At 43.9% G+C, this 13,817-nt stretch overlaps 1 protein-coding gene and 1 long non-coding RNA gene across 4 annotated transcripts in view; one reads left to right on the plus strand and one right to left on the minus strand.

Annotated features, from left to right (window-relative positions):
- Positions 1-6,497, minus strand: part of LOC145425217 (uncharacterized) — a 300,454-nt gene extending 293,957 nt beyond the window's left edge. Inside the window, exon 1 of the long non-coding RNA XR_013905885.1 lies at positions 6,368-6,497. This is a non-coding gene — a long non-coding RNA (uncharacterized LOC145425217). The remainder of the gene's footprint in view (positions 1-6,367) is intronic.
- LOC145425147 (protein NLRC3-like) lies at positions 317-12,908 on the plus strand. 3 transcript variants are annotated; one of them, XM_080298100.1, is made up of 10 exons: positions 319-475; positions 569-690; positions 1,442-1,573; positions 1,658-1,750; positions 2,514-2,615; positions 5,853-6,088; positions 6,205-8,011; positions 9,521-9,697; positions 11,442-11,615; positions 12,290-12,908. In XM_080298100.1, exons 3-10 carry the CDS (start codon positions 1,485-1,487, stop codon positions 12,297-12,299), a joined length of 2,688 nt encoding a protein of 895 aa, XP_080154226.1. In that variant the 5' UTR covers positions 319-475; positions 569-690; positions 1,442-1,484; the 3' UTR covers positions 12,300-12,908. The 3 variants fall into 3 exon arrangements, with proteins under 3 accessions (XP_080154224.1, XP_080154227.1, XP_080154226.1); XM_080298098.1 differs by having other exon boundaries at positions 317-690; XM_080298101.1 differs by having other exon boundaries at positions 317-690; positions 6,208-8,011.
- Positions 12,909-13,817: the final 909 nt, after the last annotated feature.

Raw genomic sequence — 13,817 nt, forward strand, 5'->3', positions numbered from 1 at the left:
AGAGTTGTTCTTTAATTTCTCGTGTCTCAAGCAGCAGTTTGAGGTGAAACTATGGATGCATGAAAGAGCAGCTGAGCCAAATGAGAACTGAATTTCAACTATAAAAGATGATTTTCAGAAATATTTTACATTTTTTGAAGTTATTTTACATTTGAATGAATCATGAATGAAGAAGCATTACCAGAAAAATTAAGAAGAAAAGACAACTTGAGTGAAAAACAAATGACACTGTGGCTTTATTTCTGTTAACTTCCTGAAAGTCATGTGTGTTGTTATGTGTGTGATCAGCAAAAAGGGATAAGAAGCAGCACTACCGTAAAACTTAGCGTTGAAGCTCAAGTTTGGCAGATAACGGGTGGCAGGCGTGGCTCACACTTGACCACGGTGTTGGAGAAACTCTGAGCTCCGGGTCTTTATAATCACTCTGCGGAGCTCACAGAGACTGCAGGGAGGACAGGAGGACAGAGCAGACTTTGTGAATTATTTTTTATCTTAGATGTAATATAAATTCAACACAGGCCTCTGAGGAAAAGGATCGTGCTACAAACTTTTGTGTCTCTTCCAACAGAAAGCAGAGGAGTGGAGTTACTCAGAGACTGACTGGATTAAACACACCAAAGGTTTATATTCCAGTTGGACCGTATCTCTTACCAAGGTCTGCACTACGTATCAGGATTTGGTCTTATTCAGGTAATATCAGGGTTCTTATAGGGGTTTGTTCACAATAGTAACTCATGCAGCCATTTTTCAGTCTCACTGACCAAACTTTTTACAACATGCTGCATTTTTAATAGTAAACTTCTGTTCAGTGCTTTTCCTGTCACACACTCATACATGTGTTTTGTCTGCAGCAGCAGCAGCTGTGTTGTTGTTGTTAGATTGTATTATCTGTTTAATCTCTTCAACATGGTTTTAGTTTTCTTTGTAAAGTCAGCAGCTCTGTCACTTTTCTCTGACTCCTCTTCTGCTCGACACTCAGCTGACACTCAGTTTCATTTCCACATTCATGAAGTTGTTGTCCAAGCGAATCATAGGCTCCATGATTGGTCAGCAAACTGTGTCCAGGCAGACAGGTTGGATAAGAATAACAGATTTATGTTTGATTACGCCCATTTCCAATTCAGTTCCAGTCATTCCTGGCCCCAGGAGGTTGATGGGGGTGGAAGATGGGGGGCAGTGGGTTGTAAGTACAATGTAGATGAGTGGAGGCTTAATGGACTTAAACTTCCAGTCACAGTGAATCAGTGTGTGTCAGTGAATGCATCATGTGTGCTTCATGGCTCCATCTAGTGGACTGATAGTAGAAGTAGAGCAGCTGATGGCAGCTTCCTGTGCCTCACACTGCTGTCTGACTGCATTCAGCTGATATTTGGACAGCACACATGATGGAAAGGAGGATTTTGGTTTATGTGCACATGAATGATTTGTGTTTCCTCTGCAGGTGAAGGTAGAAAGTGTGTGTGAGCTGATGTGAATTGAGCAGCATGGATCAGTGTGAGGACAGAGAGGAGGGAGTCCCTCCCTCTAAAAGCACTCTGTGTGGGGAACATGAGAGCCAGACCAAAGCTCAGAGGTGAGATGACCATCTCTAACTGTCCATGACTCTTCTCCATGTCACAGCTCAGCACTCACATCACTGCTCCATCATTATTCACAGGAACCCGCCTGGACCTCCACCCAGCTCTGTGTCCTTACAGAGTGACACATCTAAAGATGTCATCATTCATTTCAAAGTCTCTGCTGCAGAGAGGTGAGCTGTTAGTAACAAGAACTCTCTGATTTAAATGATTTTGATGTTTCCTGGTTTCTAAAATGCATCTCTGTAGCAGAGCAGTGTCTCCAAGGACACACAGGCTCAGCTGTAACTGTCAGTTTATCTGGTTTTAAGACACATTTGGACTCAATTGGCTGTTTTTAACTATTTATTTTAATCAGAGGTGTAAATCTAGACCTCACACATCTGGATCCTAAACTATGATAGAAACAGCTGCTAGCAGTGGGTAGTTTGACTTTGATACGCTGCTCTAGAAAGCAAACAAAGGTTTGTGCAGCTCCTCTTCAGAAAAGTGTTCAGAGAGCAGCTGCTGTATTAGACAAAGGCTCGTCGTGTGAGCCCAGATGTGTGTAACAGCTGGATGAAGGAGAACCATCACAGTCACGTCTCCATCCCGCCTTTATTAATGAACTTCCGGTTGCTTGCAGATGACAGGAACACAAAGTGTTTGTGCCACGTGATGCTGCAGGATTGTTAACGTGTCCATGATGGTAACATCTCCTCGTCTAACTGCAAACACATGAGCGCTCCTAACGGCAGCTATCACAGCCACACAGGCAGACTGTGTCTCACTGTTGCATTCAGGGACATTTGTTTTCCTGTAAAAAGCTGAACTCTAATCTAAGAGGACTGTTACTGACAGGAAACAGCTGCATTATCTGCAGTCTGTGTGACCACAGCGGCTTCAATCACTTTATCAGAGAATTGATCATTGAATAAAACATGTTTGTGTCTGCAGAGGTCAGAGGTCACAGTCTGCAGGATCCAGCTGTCCGTCTGTGAGGAGTGATAAGTCCAAAGGTTACCCTCCAAACTTCAGTGCTGAACCTGGACCAACGAGGTCAGAGACCTGTGATGACTCCTTTACATGTTTGTGTTTTCCTGGATAAATATGACCAAAGATTCATTAAAAATATAAAAATATTAGACTTTGTCTTGTAGCGCTGTGTGGCAGGCAGGATTGGACCCAAACACAACAGTATGAAGTCAAAGAGGCAGCTTTATTTCAGCTGTGAACATGCAAACTGCAGAAATAAGGAAACATAACTGTAGGTTTGCAGTGAATGAAGCCTCAGCTCGACGCTCCACTTTGTCCCTCTTTTCCTTCTCCAAACAGCCACATCAGGAGTCTTTGATGGAGTTTTAAAATATTTAATTACAAATGTCCAAAGATGGGTTCAGGATACCTGAATCCACAATTATTAAAGCTAAAATAGTTCACAGGGTTTGGACTCTGTTAGGTGATGAGAGAACATCAAAGTGTTTTTTTATCTTCAAACAGTATTTTTATCACTTCAGTTGCTCTCACAGCCCTGTTTGTTATTTTAGTAAGTAAGTAAGTAAAGTTTATTTATTAAGCGCTTTTCATAGACAGGTACACAGAGATTAAAATAAACAGTACGATAAATAGCAAAATGCACAATATACACAATATAGAGTTTAAATGTAAATGAAAAATATAAAAATGTAAACAGCATTGGTCAACAGAAAGCTTTTTTAAACAGTAAAGTTTTTAACTGTTTTTTAAAGGATTCCACAGAGTCAACCAAACGTAGTTGTAGAGGTAGACTGTTCCACAGCCTTGGTGCCACAGACTGAAAGGCTCCGCCCCCTTTCGTCTTCAGACGTGTTCTGGGAGCAACCAACAAACTCTGAGTCTGTGAGCGGAGACAGCGAGCAGCAGTGTATTTAGTGAGAAGCTTGGATAAATAATCTGGGGCCATTTAGTGCTCTGTACGTTAAAACAATCATTTAAAACGAATTCTAAAATCTATTGGGAGCCAATGTAAAGAACATAAAATAGGAGTGATGTGAGCTCGCTGGGTAGAGCGAGTTAGTAGTCTGGCTGCTGCGTTTTGTACAGCTTGGAGGCGAGAAAGAGATGATTTATCCAAGCTGGTAAACAGGGAATTACAATAATCTAAACATGATGACACAAATGCATGGACAATTTTTTCCAGTTCAGCTAAGGAGACCATTTGTCGCAGTTTAGAAATATTCCTTAAATGAAAGAAACAGGAACGAGACAGAGACTTTACATGTGAGTCAAGGCCCAAAGAAGAGTCAAATATTATTCCAAGATTTCGAATATTTGGCTCAGCAGAAGAACAGAAAGGGGCAACAACTTGACTGATTTTAGAATATAGATCAGGAGGAGCTATGATCATGGTCTCTGTCTTGTTCTAACAAGGTAATTGTTAGAAAGCCAATCAGAGATTTGAGTTAAAGCCTGGACTAGGGTGGACAGCCTATCCAGCTGATGAGGCTTAACCAGAGCTCTTATGTTTCACTCAGTGCTCCCACCAAACACCTTGGAGGACACATTAGTGTGATTTAGATTTCATTGCTGCAAACACCAGTCATACAAGCTAACCCATGGAGGCAGCAGCAGGCTTTGTGTTTGGTAAAGTCTGCTGGCTTAAACTAAGAGAGTTTAGTTTGTTAGCACAAAGAGCTGTCAGCTAAAGCCCCGAATGCACTTTGAATACAGACGAACTGAGAAAAACACTTTAAATACAGCAAACAGTCAAACTGACCACATGTTTTTCTGCTGATCATCCACAGCAGTACATTTAGCATTCATGCTAGCAGCAGGCTATGACTGACTGTCCACTGAGCAGCAACACAGGTAGGAGTGAGCAGTGATGAAGCAGGACTGTGGGCAAGTTTGAGCTACAATCCTATTGGCTTCTCAGTTTCTCCAAAGAAAAGGGGAAAAATTCTTGGTGTTGTGAAGATGTGAGTTGGTCTTGTTGTCGTGGGGCTGGAAGGATGCTGGCAGTGAGAGGCTTTTCATACAGTGTTCAGTAACAGAATGAGAAGAAAGCCACTGCACATGAAACAAGGTGCTCGTAGTGTTTGTTTACTGTGTTTGTGCCACAATGTCAGATCAGTTGTAGATTCACATGCAGACTTGTCCAGTGAAACCAGTGCAAGTACTGCAGTACAGAGCAAAGACTAAGCAAGCCAGGAGAGCTCTCCAACTTTCTGAAAGTATCAGGATATTTGAGTGATAAGAAAAAGTGGATCATGCAACAATGTCCCTCAGCACACAAAACAATCAAAGCAGAATAAATATAATGTTTTAGATCAAACACTTACAGGGACCTGAAGAGAGAGAACCAACTAAATGTCATGGCTAACAGAGGAACTCAAGCACAGACTGAGTTCTGACAAACAAAAAGGTGACAGTTTATTCACCAAAGGGGTTAACCACAGTGCTCTATATATGCACAGTGAGTTGGGGAGGGGGTCCAGGGCTCCAGGGAAAAGAGGGAAGGGAGTCCACACTCACTCCTCTTCAGTCACTCTTGTCCTGCTCTCCACTCACACAGCCACACACGGGAGTCACAGGTAAGCGTCTGTAACCAGGTCCGGGGAAATATTTACTCAAAGTATACTCAAAGTTAACCCAACTGGTGAATTTAGAGAGAGATTTCTTAGCAAGGAGCTGAGATCATGAACACAGGAGGGTCAATGTCCCAGCGACAAACTGCTCCATGCCGCAGCGTTTAATGGTTACTGGTAAGCCCAGGTGAGTCAGCAACAGGTGGTGTAATCATCATAGCTGTGTGGACCAAGAGCGAGAGGCCATTACAAGCTCCACCCAGGCAGGCAAAACCATAGCAGGAGAGAGAAAAACATAAAACCTGAAGAGCCATCATGAGCCAGCCAGAGAGACACAGAGTTTATACTAGAAGAGAAACCTGCTCATCTTCATCATGTTTGTTTAAATAGAGAAAATCAGAAGTCTCTGTGTGTCAGACCACGGCTCTACACGGACACTTCTAAGCTGCTTCAGAGTGAACTGACCCAGATAATCTGCACACAGCGGCTGTAAAACAGTGAAAGTCATAACTGTCTCTCTGATGGAAAGCTTTTATTGTGAAGTCAGGAAGTCTGCAGGAAGTGTTGAGTTTGTATTCATCGCTCAGTGTTTAATGAGACAGGCAGACAGGAAGAGCAGCTCATTAGTGTTGATGACATCAAAAGAACTGTGAGGAACTGCAGTTTGGTCACATCTGGATGTTTTTCACTGACAGTAAATGTTTTTAGTGATAAAGAAATGTGTTCACAGAGAGAGGAAGAGGAGTGGTGTTTGTGAGGAGGAGCAGCTGTCCTGCTGTGCTTTGTGTCAGGACGTCCTGAAGGATCCCGTCTCTACCAGCTGTGGACACTGGTTCTTCAGACAGTGCATCTCCTCATACTGGGACCAGTCTGCTCCATCAGGAGACTCCTCCTGTCCCCAGTGTGGAGAAAGATCCAGAAGCAGAGCTGGACTGCAGACAGCCAGTCAGAGCAGCTGTGTACAAAGTAAGACTGAACATCTGTCTGCTGATGGACTCATTTCTGAAAACTGGACTTCTTGTGTTGTTCAGACATTGAAGAGTTTTCTTTCTCTTTAGTCTCATTGTTTTTCTTTCTTTCAGCAGATGTTGGTCTGCAGGAGGTTTTAGATGAACATAAGATCAGTCTGAGGAGGAGATGTGAACATGTGACTGAAGGAAGTGATGAAACAGGAAGTAGAACCCTCCTCAACAGGATCTACACTGAGCTCTACATCACAGAGGGACAGAGTGAAGAGGTTCATACCCAACATGAGGTGAGGCAGCTGGAGACAGCTTCCAAGATGGATGCCCTCCATGACGCTCCAATCAGGTGCCAGGACATCTTTAAAGCCTCACCTGACCAACAGAGACCCATCAGAGTGGTTCTGACCAACGGCGTGGCTGGTGTTGGAAAAACCTTCTCAGTGCAGAAGTTCACTCTGGACTGGGCAGAGGGCTTGGAGAACCAACATGTCAGTGTGGTGGTTCTGCTTTCATTCAGCGAGCTGAACCTGATCAGAGATGAGCAGTACAGTCTTCTGGAGCTGCTCCATGTTTTCCATCCAACATTACAGAAGATCACAGCAGAGAAGCTGGCTGTCTCGCAGCTTTTGTTCATCTTTGACGGCCTGGATGAAAGCAGACTTTCATTGGATTTCACCAACAGGAAGCTGCTGTCTGATGTCACACAGAAGTCATCAGTCAGCCAGCTGCTGACAAACCTCATCCAGGGGAATCTGCTTCCCTCGGCTCTCGTCTGGATAACTTCCCGACCCGCAGCAGCCAATCAGATCCCTCCTACATGTGTTGACAGGCTAACAGAAGTACGAGGCTTCACTGACGCCCAGAAGGAGGAGTATTTCAGGAGGAGATTCAGTGATGAAGAGCTGTCCAGCAGAATCATCTCCCACATGAAGACATCCAGGAGCCTCCACATCATGTGTAGTATCCCAGTCTTCTGCTGGATCACTGCTACAGTTCTGGAGCACATGTTGACTACAGAGCAGAGAGGAGAGCTGCCCAAGACCCTGACTGACATGTACTCACACTTCCTGCTGGTTCAGACAAAGAGGAAGAAGAACAAGTACCATGAGGGACGTGAGACGAGTCCACAGGAGCTGACGGAGGCTGACAGGAAAGTTCTTCTGAATCTGGGGAGGCTGGCGTTTGAACATCTGGAGAAAGGAAACATCATGTTCTACCAAGAAGACCTGGAGCAGTGTGGTCTGGATGTGACAGAGGCCTCGGTGTACTCAGGAGTTTGTACAGAGATCTTCAAAAGAGAGTGTGTGATCTTCCAGAAACCAGTCTACTGCTTTGTTCATCTGAGCATTCAGGAGTTTCTGGCTGCAGTCTACATGTTCCACTGTCACACCAACAGGAAGACAATGGTGCTGAAGAACTTCTTGGAAAATAATCCAGATGATCCTTACTATTACATTTCATTTTCTGATGATTTGCTGATGAGAGTCATGGAGAAATCCCTCCAGAGTAAAAATGGCCACCTGGACCTGTTTGTTCGCTTCCTTCATGGCCTCTGTCTGGAGTCCAACCAGAGACTCTTAGTAGGTCTGCTGGGTCAGACAGAGATCAGTCCAGAAACCATCCAGAGAGTCATCAACAACCTGAAGGAGATGAACAGTGATGAAATCTCTCCTGACAGAAGCATCAACATCTTCCACTGTCTGATGGAGATGAACCACCTCTCAGTACATCAGGAGATCCAAGAGTTCCTGAAGTCAGAGAACAGATCAGAGAAGAAACTCTCTGAGATCCAGTGCTCAGCTCTGGCCTTCATGCTGCAGATGTCAGAGGAGGTTCTGGATGAGTTTGACTTGCAGAAGTACAACACATCAGAGCGGGGACGACAGAGACTGATTCCAGCTGTGAGGAACTGCAGAAAGGCTGGGTGAGTCCAGATGTGATCATTAACATCATTGATCAGTGTAGGTTAGTAGTTTAATGTTGAAAATAAAATCAGATTGTAAGCACAAAGTGTTTGTGTCCGTACGCTGCAACCTTCCACACCATTCCTTTATTGTACAGACTCAGCAGCAGCTCCATGGATCCCAAATCCAAGAGTGGAGAACAGATTTGAAGTGTGTCACATCCATGCAGTCACAGCTGTTTCCACCATGTTTCCACTGATATTAATCCTGTTCAATGACACGTTTCATATCAGTGAATATGTTCTTTAGGACGTCCACTGACATGTTTAAGTGTCCTGCTGGAAATCACTCAAATCATCCATGAAATCCATGAAAAATCCTTTTAGTGTTTCTAACTTCACCCTCTGTCCTCTCTCTCTCTCCATCCTCCTCACTGCTTCTTTCACTGATAATCACACAAACATCGTATTCAGCTACAAAATAACACAATAATATCATCTGATGATCATTATTATAAGAGCAGGATCCATATTTGATATCAGAGTAACACACTGCTTGGTTATGTGCAGTCATCATCAGTGACTGTGGGTCAAACAGAAGCTCTCTGATTGGTTGCTGACCTTGGTCACCTGTCCACTCTCACCTGTTTGTGTTTGCTCTCTCTTTGCTGTCTCCATCCTCTCTCTCCTTTCTCTCCCTCTCTGTCTTTGTACGTCACTCAGGTCCAATGGAAACAGTGACATTTACAAACCAATCAAAGACAAACTGATCCATGTCAGGTTATAACAATATTCAAAGTGAATACAGGCTGCTGCTGGACACAGACAGGTAACATCATTTTGACTTGCTGTCACCTGGATCTGGACTCATAAACACTGAAGCCCTGAACAGGAATACAAATCATTTTCTGCCAACTAGCGACACACCAGCAGATAATGGCTCAGAAAGCTAAAATGAGCCAATCATTTCTGTGTTTAGTTCCCTGAAATCAGATCTGATATCAGCAGCTCTGAGTTCATTCATCATTATTGTCCAGTGATGAGATTTCTGCTCCGTTTGGTAACAGTCAGCAGGTTTTTCCTGCGTGTGGACGTGAACAGTCGTACCTGACAGCAGGTAGCAAACAGAGATCATCTTTCCAGCTGGAACTCTTCACTGAGCTGAACTCATTCAAAATGTTCTGGAGTCAAAACAGGAAACAGTCCAAATGTGTGTCTTCACTCTGACTCTGGATCAGATCTCAGTGACAGACTGTGGACATTATGGAAGCCTAAATGTGACACCGTCTTCCTCCTTCATCTGCAGATTAAAGCCAAACAAAGATTCTCATTAAAAGTCTGCAGGTCTGAGAGAGACTCAATCGTTGTGTCATGTCAAACACAGTAAGAGGAGCTGAAGCACAGATGTGAAGAGCAGATTCATCAGATTATGACCTCACTCTGTTTTGTCTTCATATACATTCAGTCTGTGTTTATAATGCAGATTTTCTGCTTTTATAATAACACATTTTATATTTTCTATCATCACAGACTGACTCAGTGTCGACTCTCAGAGTCTCACTGTGAAGTTGTGGCCTCAGCTCTGAAGTCCAACCCCTCCCATCTGACAGAGCTGGACATGAGTGGAAATAATGACCTCCAGGATTCAGGTGTGAAGCTTCTGTGTGCTGGACTGGAGAGTCCAAACTGTCGACTGGAGACTCTGAGGTGAGTTCACTGACTGCAGCTGTTGTTGGTTTTCTATATTTCAGGTCTTTGATAGATGTTTGAAACTTTCTTTAGTTCCTAAATGTTCAGGATGTGTCTGAAGACAAATGTGAAGAAGTTTGAGTGCTTTCAGAAATGTTGTCTTTCCAAACGACTGAACAACAGTTTTTCCTTTTGGCTCCAAACAGAAGTGACAGACTTGAGCAGGGTTCATTTAAAGGCTGACAGAAGTGGAGTGGTGACGGGGAGATGTTTGACAGGACAGTGTTTCAGCCTCCACAGGTTCATGTTGTGCTCCATCAGTCAGTGAAGATGAAGTCAGTGCTGATGAGGCTGTAGAGTGTGTGAGGGATGTGAATGAGGATGATGAAGATCTGATGATAGCAGATAAAAACAGGCTGCAGAGACTTTGAGCCATACAGGGCACACAGTGTGTGTACAGAACAGCTGAAATCATTATGGAGGCCTCACTGGAATATGGAAGCATCACAGTACAGCTTCAGTGAAGCATTAAAGTCTCTGATATGAGATGAGAAATGAAGCAGCCAGAGCTTTTTCATGAGTGGAAATCCACTGTGACTGTGAGCTGCTGCTACAGCCTCCAGATTAGCCAGCAGCTCATCCTGCTCAACATTTCCTCACCAACTTTAATGGAAGTGTGATGTTTTCAGCTGGAGTGATGGTCAGGGTGGCCTCCCTCTCCTCTTCTTCTCCTCTTCCTCTTTCATTTGTAAAGCCACTTCTGCTGCTTTCATTCATTTGGAAGTCCTGTAGCTGAGTTTGGGAGAAACTAACAGCCTCGGCAGCAGAGGGGAGAAAGGCTGTAACACCACCACTTTACTCTGTTCTACCTGTCACATCATTTTATCAGGAAACAAATATGCGCATGTTTTTACTACGTTTGTCTTGAAGATGTAAGAAGATCACATGGTGCTTTTTATTATTGTGTTGGTTTGTTTCCTGTCTCTTGGATGGAGCCCAGCTGTGCGTGGCCCCTGGGCCTGTGGTCAGAGTGTGTGCTGGATAATCCGGCCCAGGATGAGGCCAAACTGACATGGGATGAAATGTCTGTCACATAATTGAGCTTAGTGTAGTTTCATTTCTGCACAATTTAAAAACAACCAAAACTTTGTTCTGTCTTTTCTATGTTATACTGTAGACTTTCTTTGATACTGTGTCCAAAAGGAGCAGCTTTTACTTTGAAGGGGAGGCGTCTCTGTTTCCTCTTCAGGTTGGATGATGGAAGCAAATGAGTGTGTGATGTTCTTTCAGTGTTGCACTTTGTAGACGCTCCCTGAGCACTGGTCTCACAGCCAGCTGCACATAGAGACCAGTTTTGTTAGTCCAGGTCAGAAGATGACTTGTTGGAATGAAAATGAGCTTGTAGTTTGTCTGCTTTAATAATGTGACTGGAAAAAGGTGTTGGACTTCAAATATGTCCATTTCTTTCACACTTCACCTTTAAAAGTGAAGCCTTGTGGTTCCTGGAAGGAAAAACACGACTTTTTCAAGTCTTTGTCCTGTTTTTATGAGAAATGTACGACTTTAATGTGAAACATTCAGAGTTTTTTCTCTTGTTGTGTTTGTTTGAAGCTGCTTCCTGTTGGCTTCAGCTGTTTGGAGTTTCCATTTTCTAAACTTCTACATTCTGAACCTTCTTCAGCTCTGAACAGATGATGAAACACTGAATGATTTCAAGCTCACACTTTGTCTAATAAACTTACATCTTTGATTCTTTATACAGATTGTGGGACTGTGATTTGTCAGAGATCAGCTGTGATTATCTGGCAGCAGCACTGAAGTCCAACCCCTCCCATCTGAGAGAGCTGGAGCTGAGATACAACAACCTGAAGTATCCAGATGTGAAGCAGCTGTCTGATCTTCAGCAGAGTCCAGACTACAGACTGGAGACTCTGCTGTAAGTAGAGTGATGGAGTGAGTGGGTGGTGCTGTCAGCAGTATTGTACTAAACACAGTCAGTATGAAACAAAGATCCAGTGTTTCCTGTAAAGCTGCAGCTTCTCAGTGAAGCTGTGAGAGGAGAATGGTGACAGGCTTCAGGATTGGACACAAACACTTCCTGTTTCTGCCTTTATGGTCACCATAGTAACAGCTGACACGCTCTGATCAAACAGTGTCAACAGCCAATCAGCTCTCTGAACAAAGCAGCACGCAGACCAATGACTGCATTCATTTCCAAGTTTAAAGCAGTGAAGAACACAGTCTGTAGGTGAGGAAGAATTTAGTGAGAGCAGATGTTTGGATGGAATTCCTCCAGTTAACAGCTGGAACCGTCCATCTGGATTGTTGGGCTTGTTGTTGGGGTTCCTACAGAGCTCAGAGTGGACACACCAAGGTTCTTCTAATGAATGAAAGTCCAAACTCAAACTAGGAGGGAAAAACATTTTCATCAACTTCAATAAAAATCCAAAGATTAGAAAAAGTGAAGCAACAATGAGTCCTAGTACAGTCCCAGCACTGAAGTCCCTGCTGCTCTTTATACTGGATGTGCTGCATCACTGACTGACAGCTGATGAAGAGTCTCTGGAAACACTCGTTTATCTCCTCTGCTCTTCCTTCTTCTCTCTGCAGGTGGAGCTGATGATGGTAAACAGGACGGTGTGTGTGCTGAGAGAGGAGGAGCTGTGTCCTGATGATCCAGAGAGGTTGAAGCAGCAGCAGCTTGTGTGTAGAGACGCTCTGACTGGGCCATGTTACTGGGAGGTGGAGAGGAGAGCTTCATCCAGCAGTGACTGACAGAGGAATGAGAAGAAGTGCAGATGACTGTCAGTGCTGCAGAGTGAACTGCTCTGAGAACAGCTCCACTGTCAGACACAATGTAGAGTCCAGCATCATCCAGCATCATCCCTTTGTGTCCCTCTGGATCTGACAGAGGATCATCAGTGTATCTGGGCTGCTCTGCTGCTGCTCTGTCCTTCTACAGTCTCTGCACAGTCTCTGTCTGACTCTGGCTTCAGACCCTCCTGGATCAAACTCACCTGGAAAGACTTTCAAACATCACTCAATAGATTTGAATACAGAATATATTTGATATATACTGTAGATGTACTGTAGAGTTGCAGTTTGTCACTTGTAAATACAGTCTGTGAGCAGCTGTGAGCTGAAAGATCTTTCTAGAAACACGAAATGTTTTCACTCTTCTGTTGCTTTTTCATATATTTCCACAACATTAATATTGATCCCACCTGTCTCACCTGTTTCATGCTTTTATACATAATAACAGGACACGTGTGATCTGAGCGCTGCTGTGGTTGCTGTGCTGCACGTCTTCATTTAGATAACAGAGACATCTAGTTGTTCAGAGGGAGAACTGCAGGAGGTGGAGCTGTGTTGGCGCAGATACAAATATGACAAGTATCAGTGTGAGATACAAAAGGTCACATCAGTCAGCAGAGGGAACAGTGATCACACAGCAATGTAAGAATAGAAACATAACAGTGAATCTGGACATGTATACAGATGGAAGCAAACAAACAGGATGTAACACTACATTAAAGCCACAAATGGGAAGAAAACAAAGCCAAAGGAAAATATATTTGATCTCAGGAATCCAAATCAGATGCTTTAGAGCAGGGGTCGGCAACCCTGGGCACGCGTGTCACAGCTGGCACGTGAAGGGTTAACCGATGGCACGACCATAGCTGGACTGGCCATCGGGCATACTGATGGTGATTTTTAGTTTTTATGAGCTGATGACGTTTTTTTTGTAATGGTATAAACGATGGAAGGTGGCGGATTGGCCGGATGCTGGACGATGTGTAGAAATAAGTCAGTTGTTTGGTGGTGGCTATGGCGGAGCTTCCACAGAGGCAGCAGGTGGATGAGGGAAAGGGGAGGCAGGAGGAGCAGAGACCCGAGGCGGCCGCCGGTCCGAGTGTCAGGTGAACTGAACTTCAGGTAAGAAGTTATGACCTGCAGTCTATCTGGGTCAGATATAAACCAAGTTTAGGTGGAGTTTATTTTCCTTGTGCTGACTTTTTACAGTCAGTTACAATAACTCGTACTGCTACTAGCTAGCATGACGGAGTTCCTATACAGCTGGGTGGTGCTATGATATTACTGATAGTGAACTTTACAGTGGCATACAGAAGTATTCGGC

The sequence above is a fragment of the Astatotilapia calliptera genome, chromosome 3 (genome assembly GCF_964374335.1).
Source record: "Astatotilapia calliptera chromosome 3, fAstCal68.1, whole genome shotgun sequence".
NCBI classification, from domain to species: domain Eukaryota; kingdom Metazoa; phylum Chordata; class Actinopteri; order Cichliformes; family Cichlidae; genus Astatotilapia; species Astatotilapia calliptera.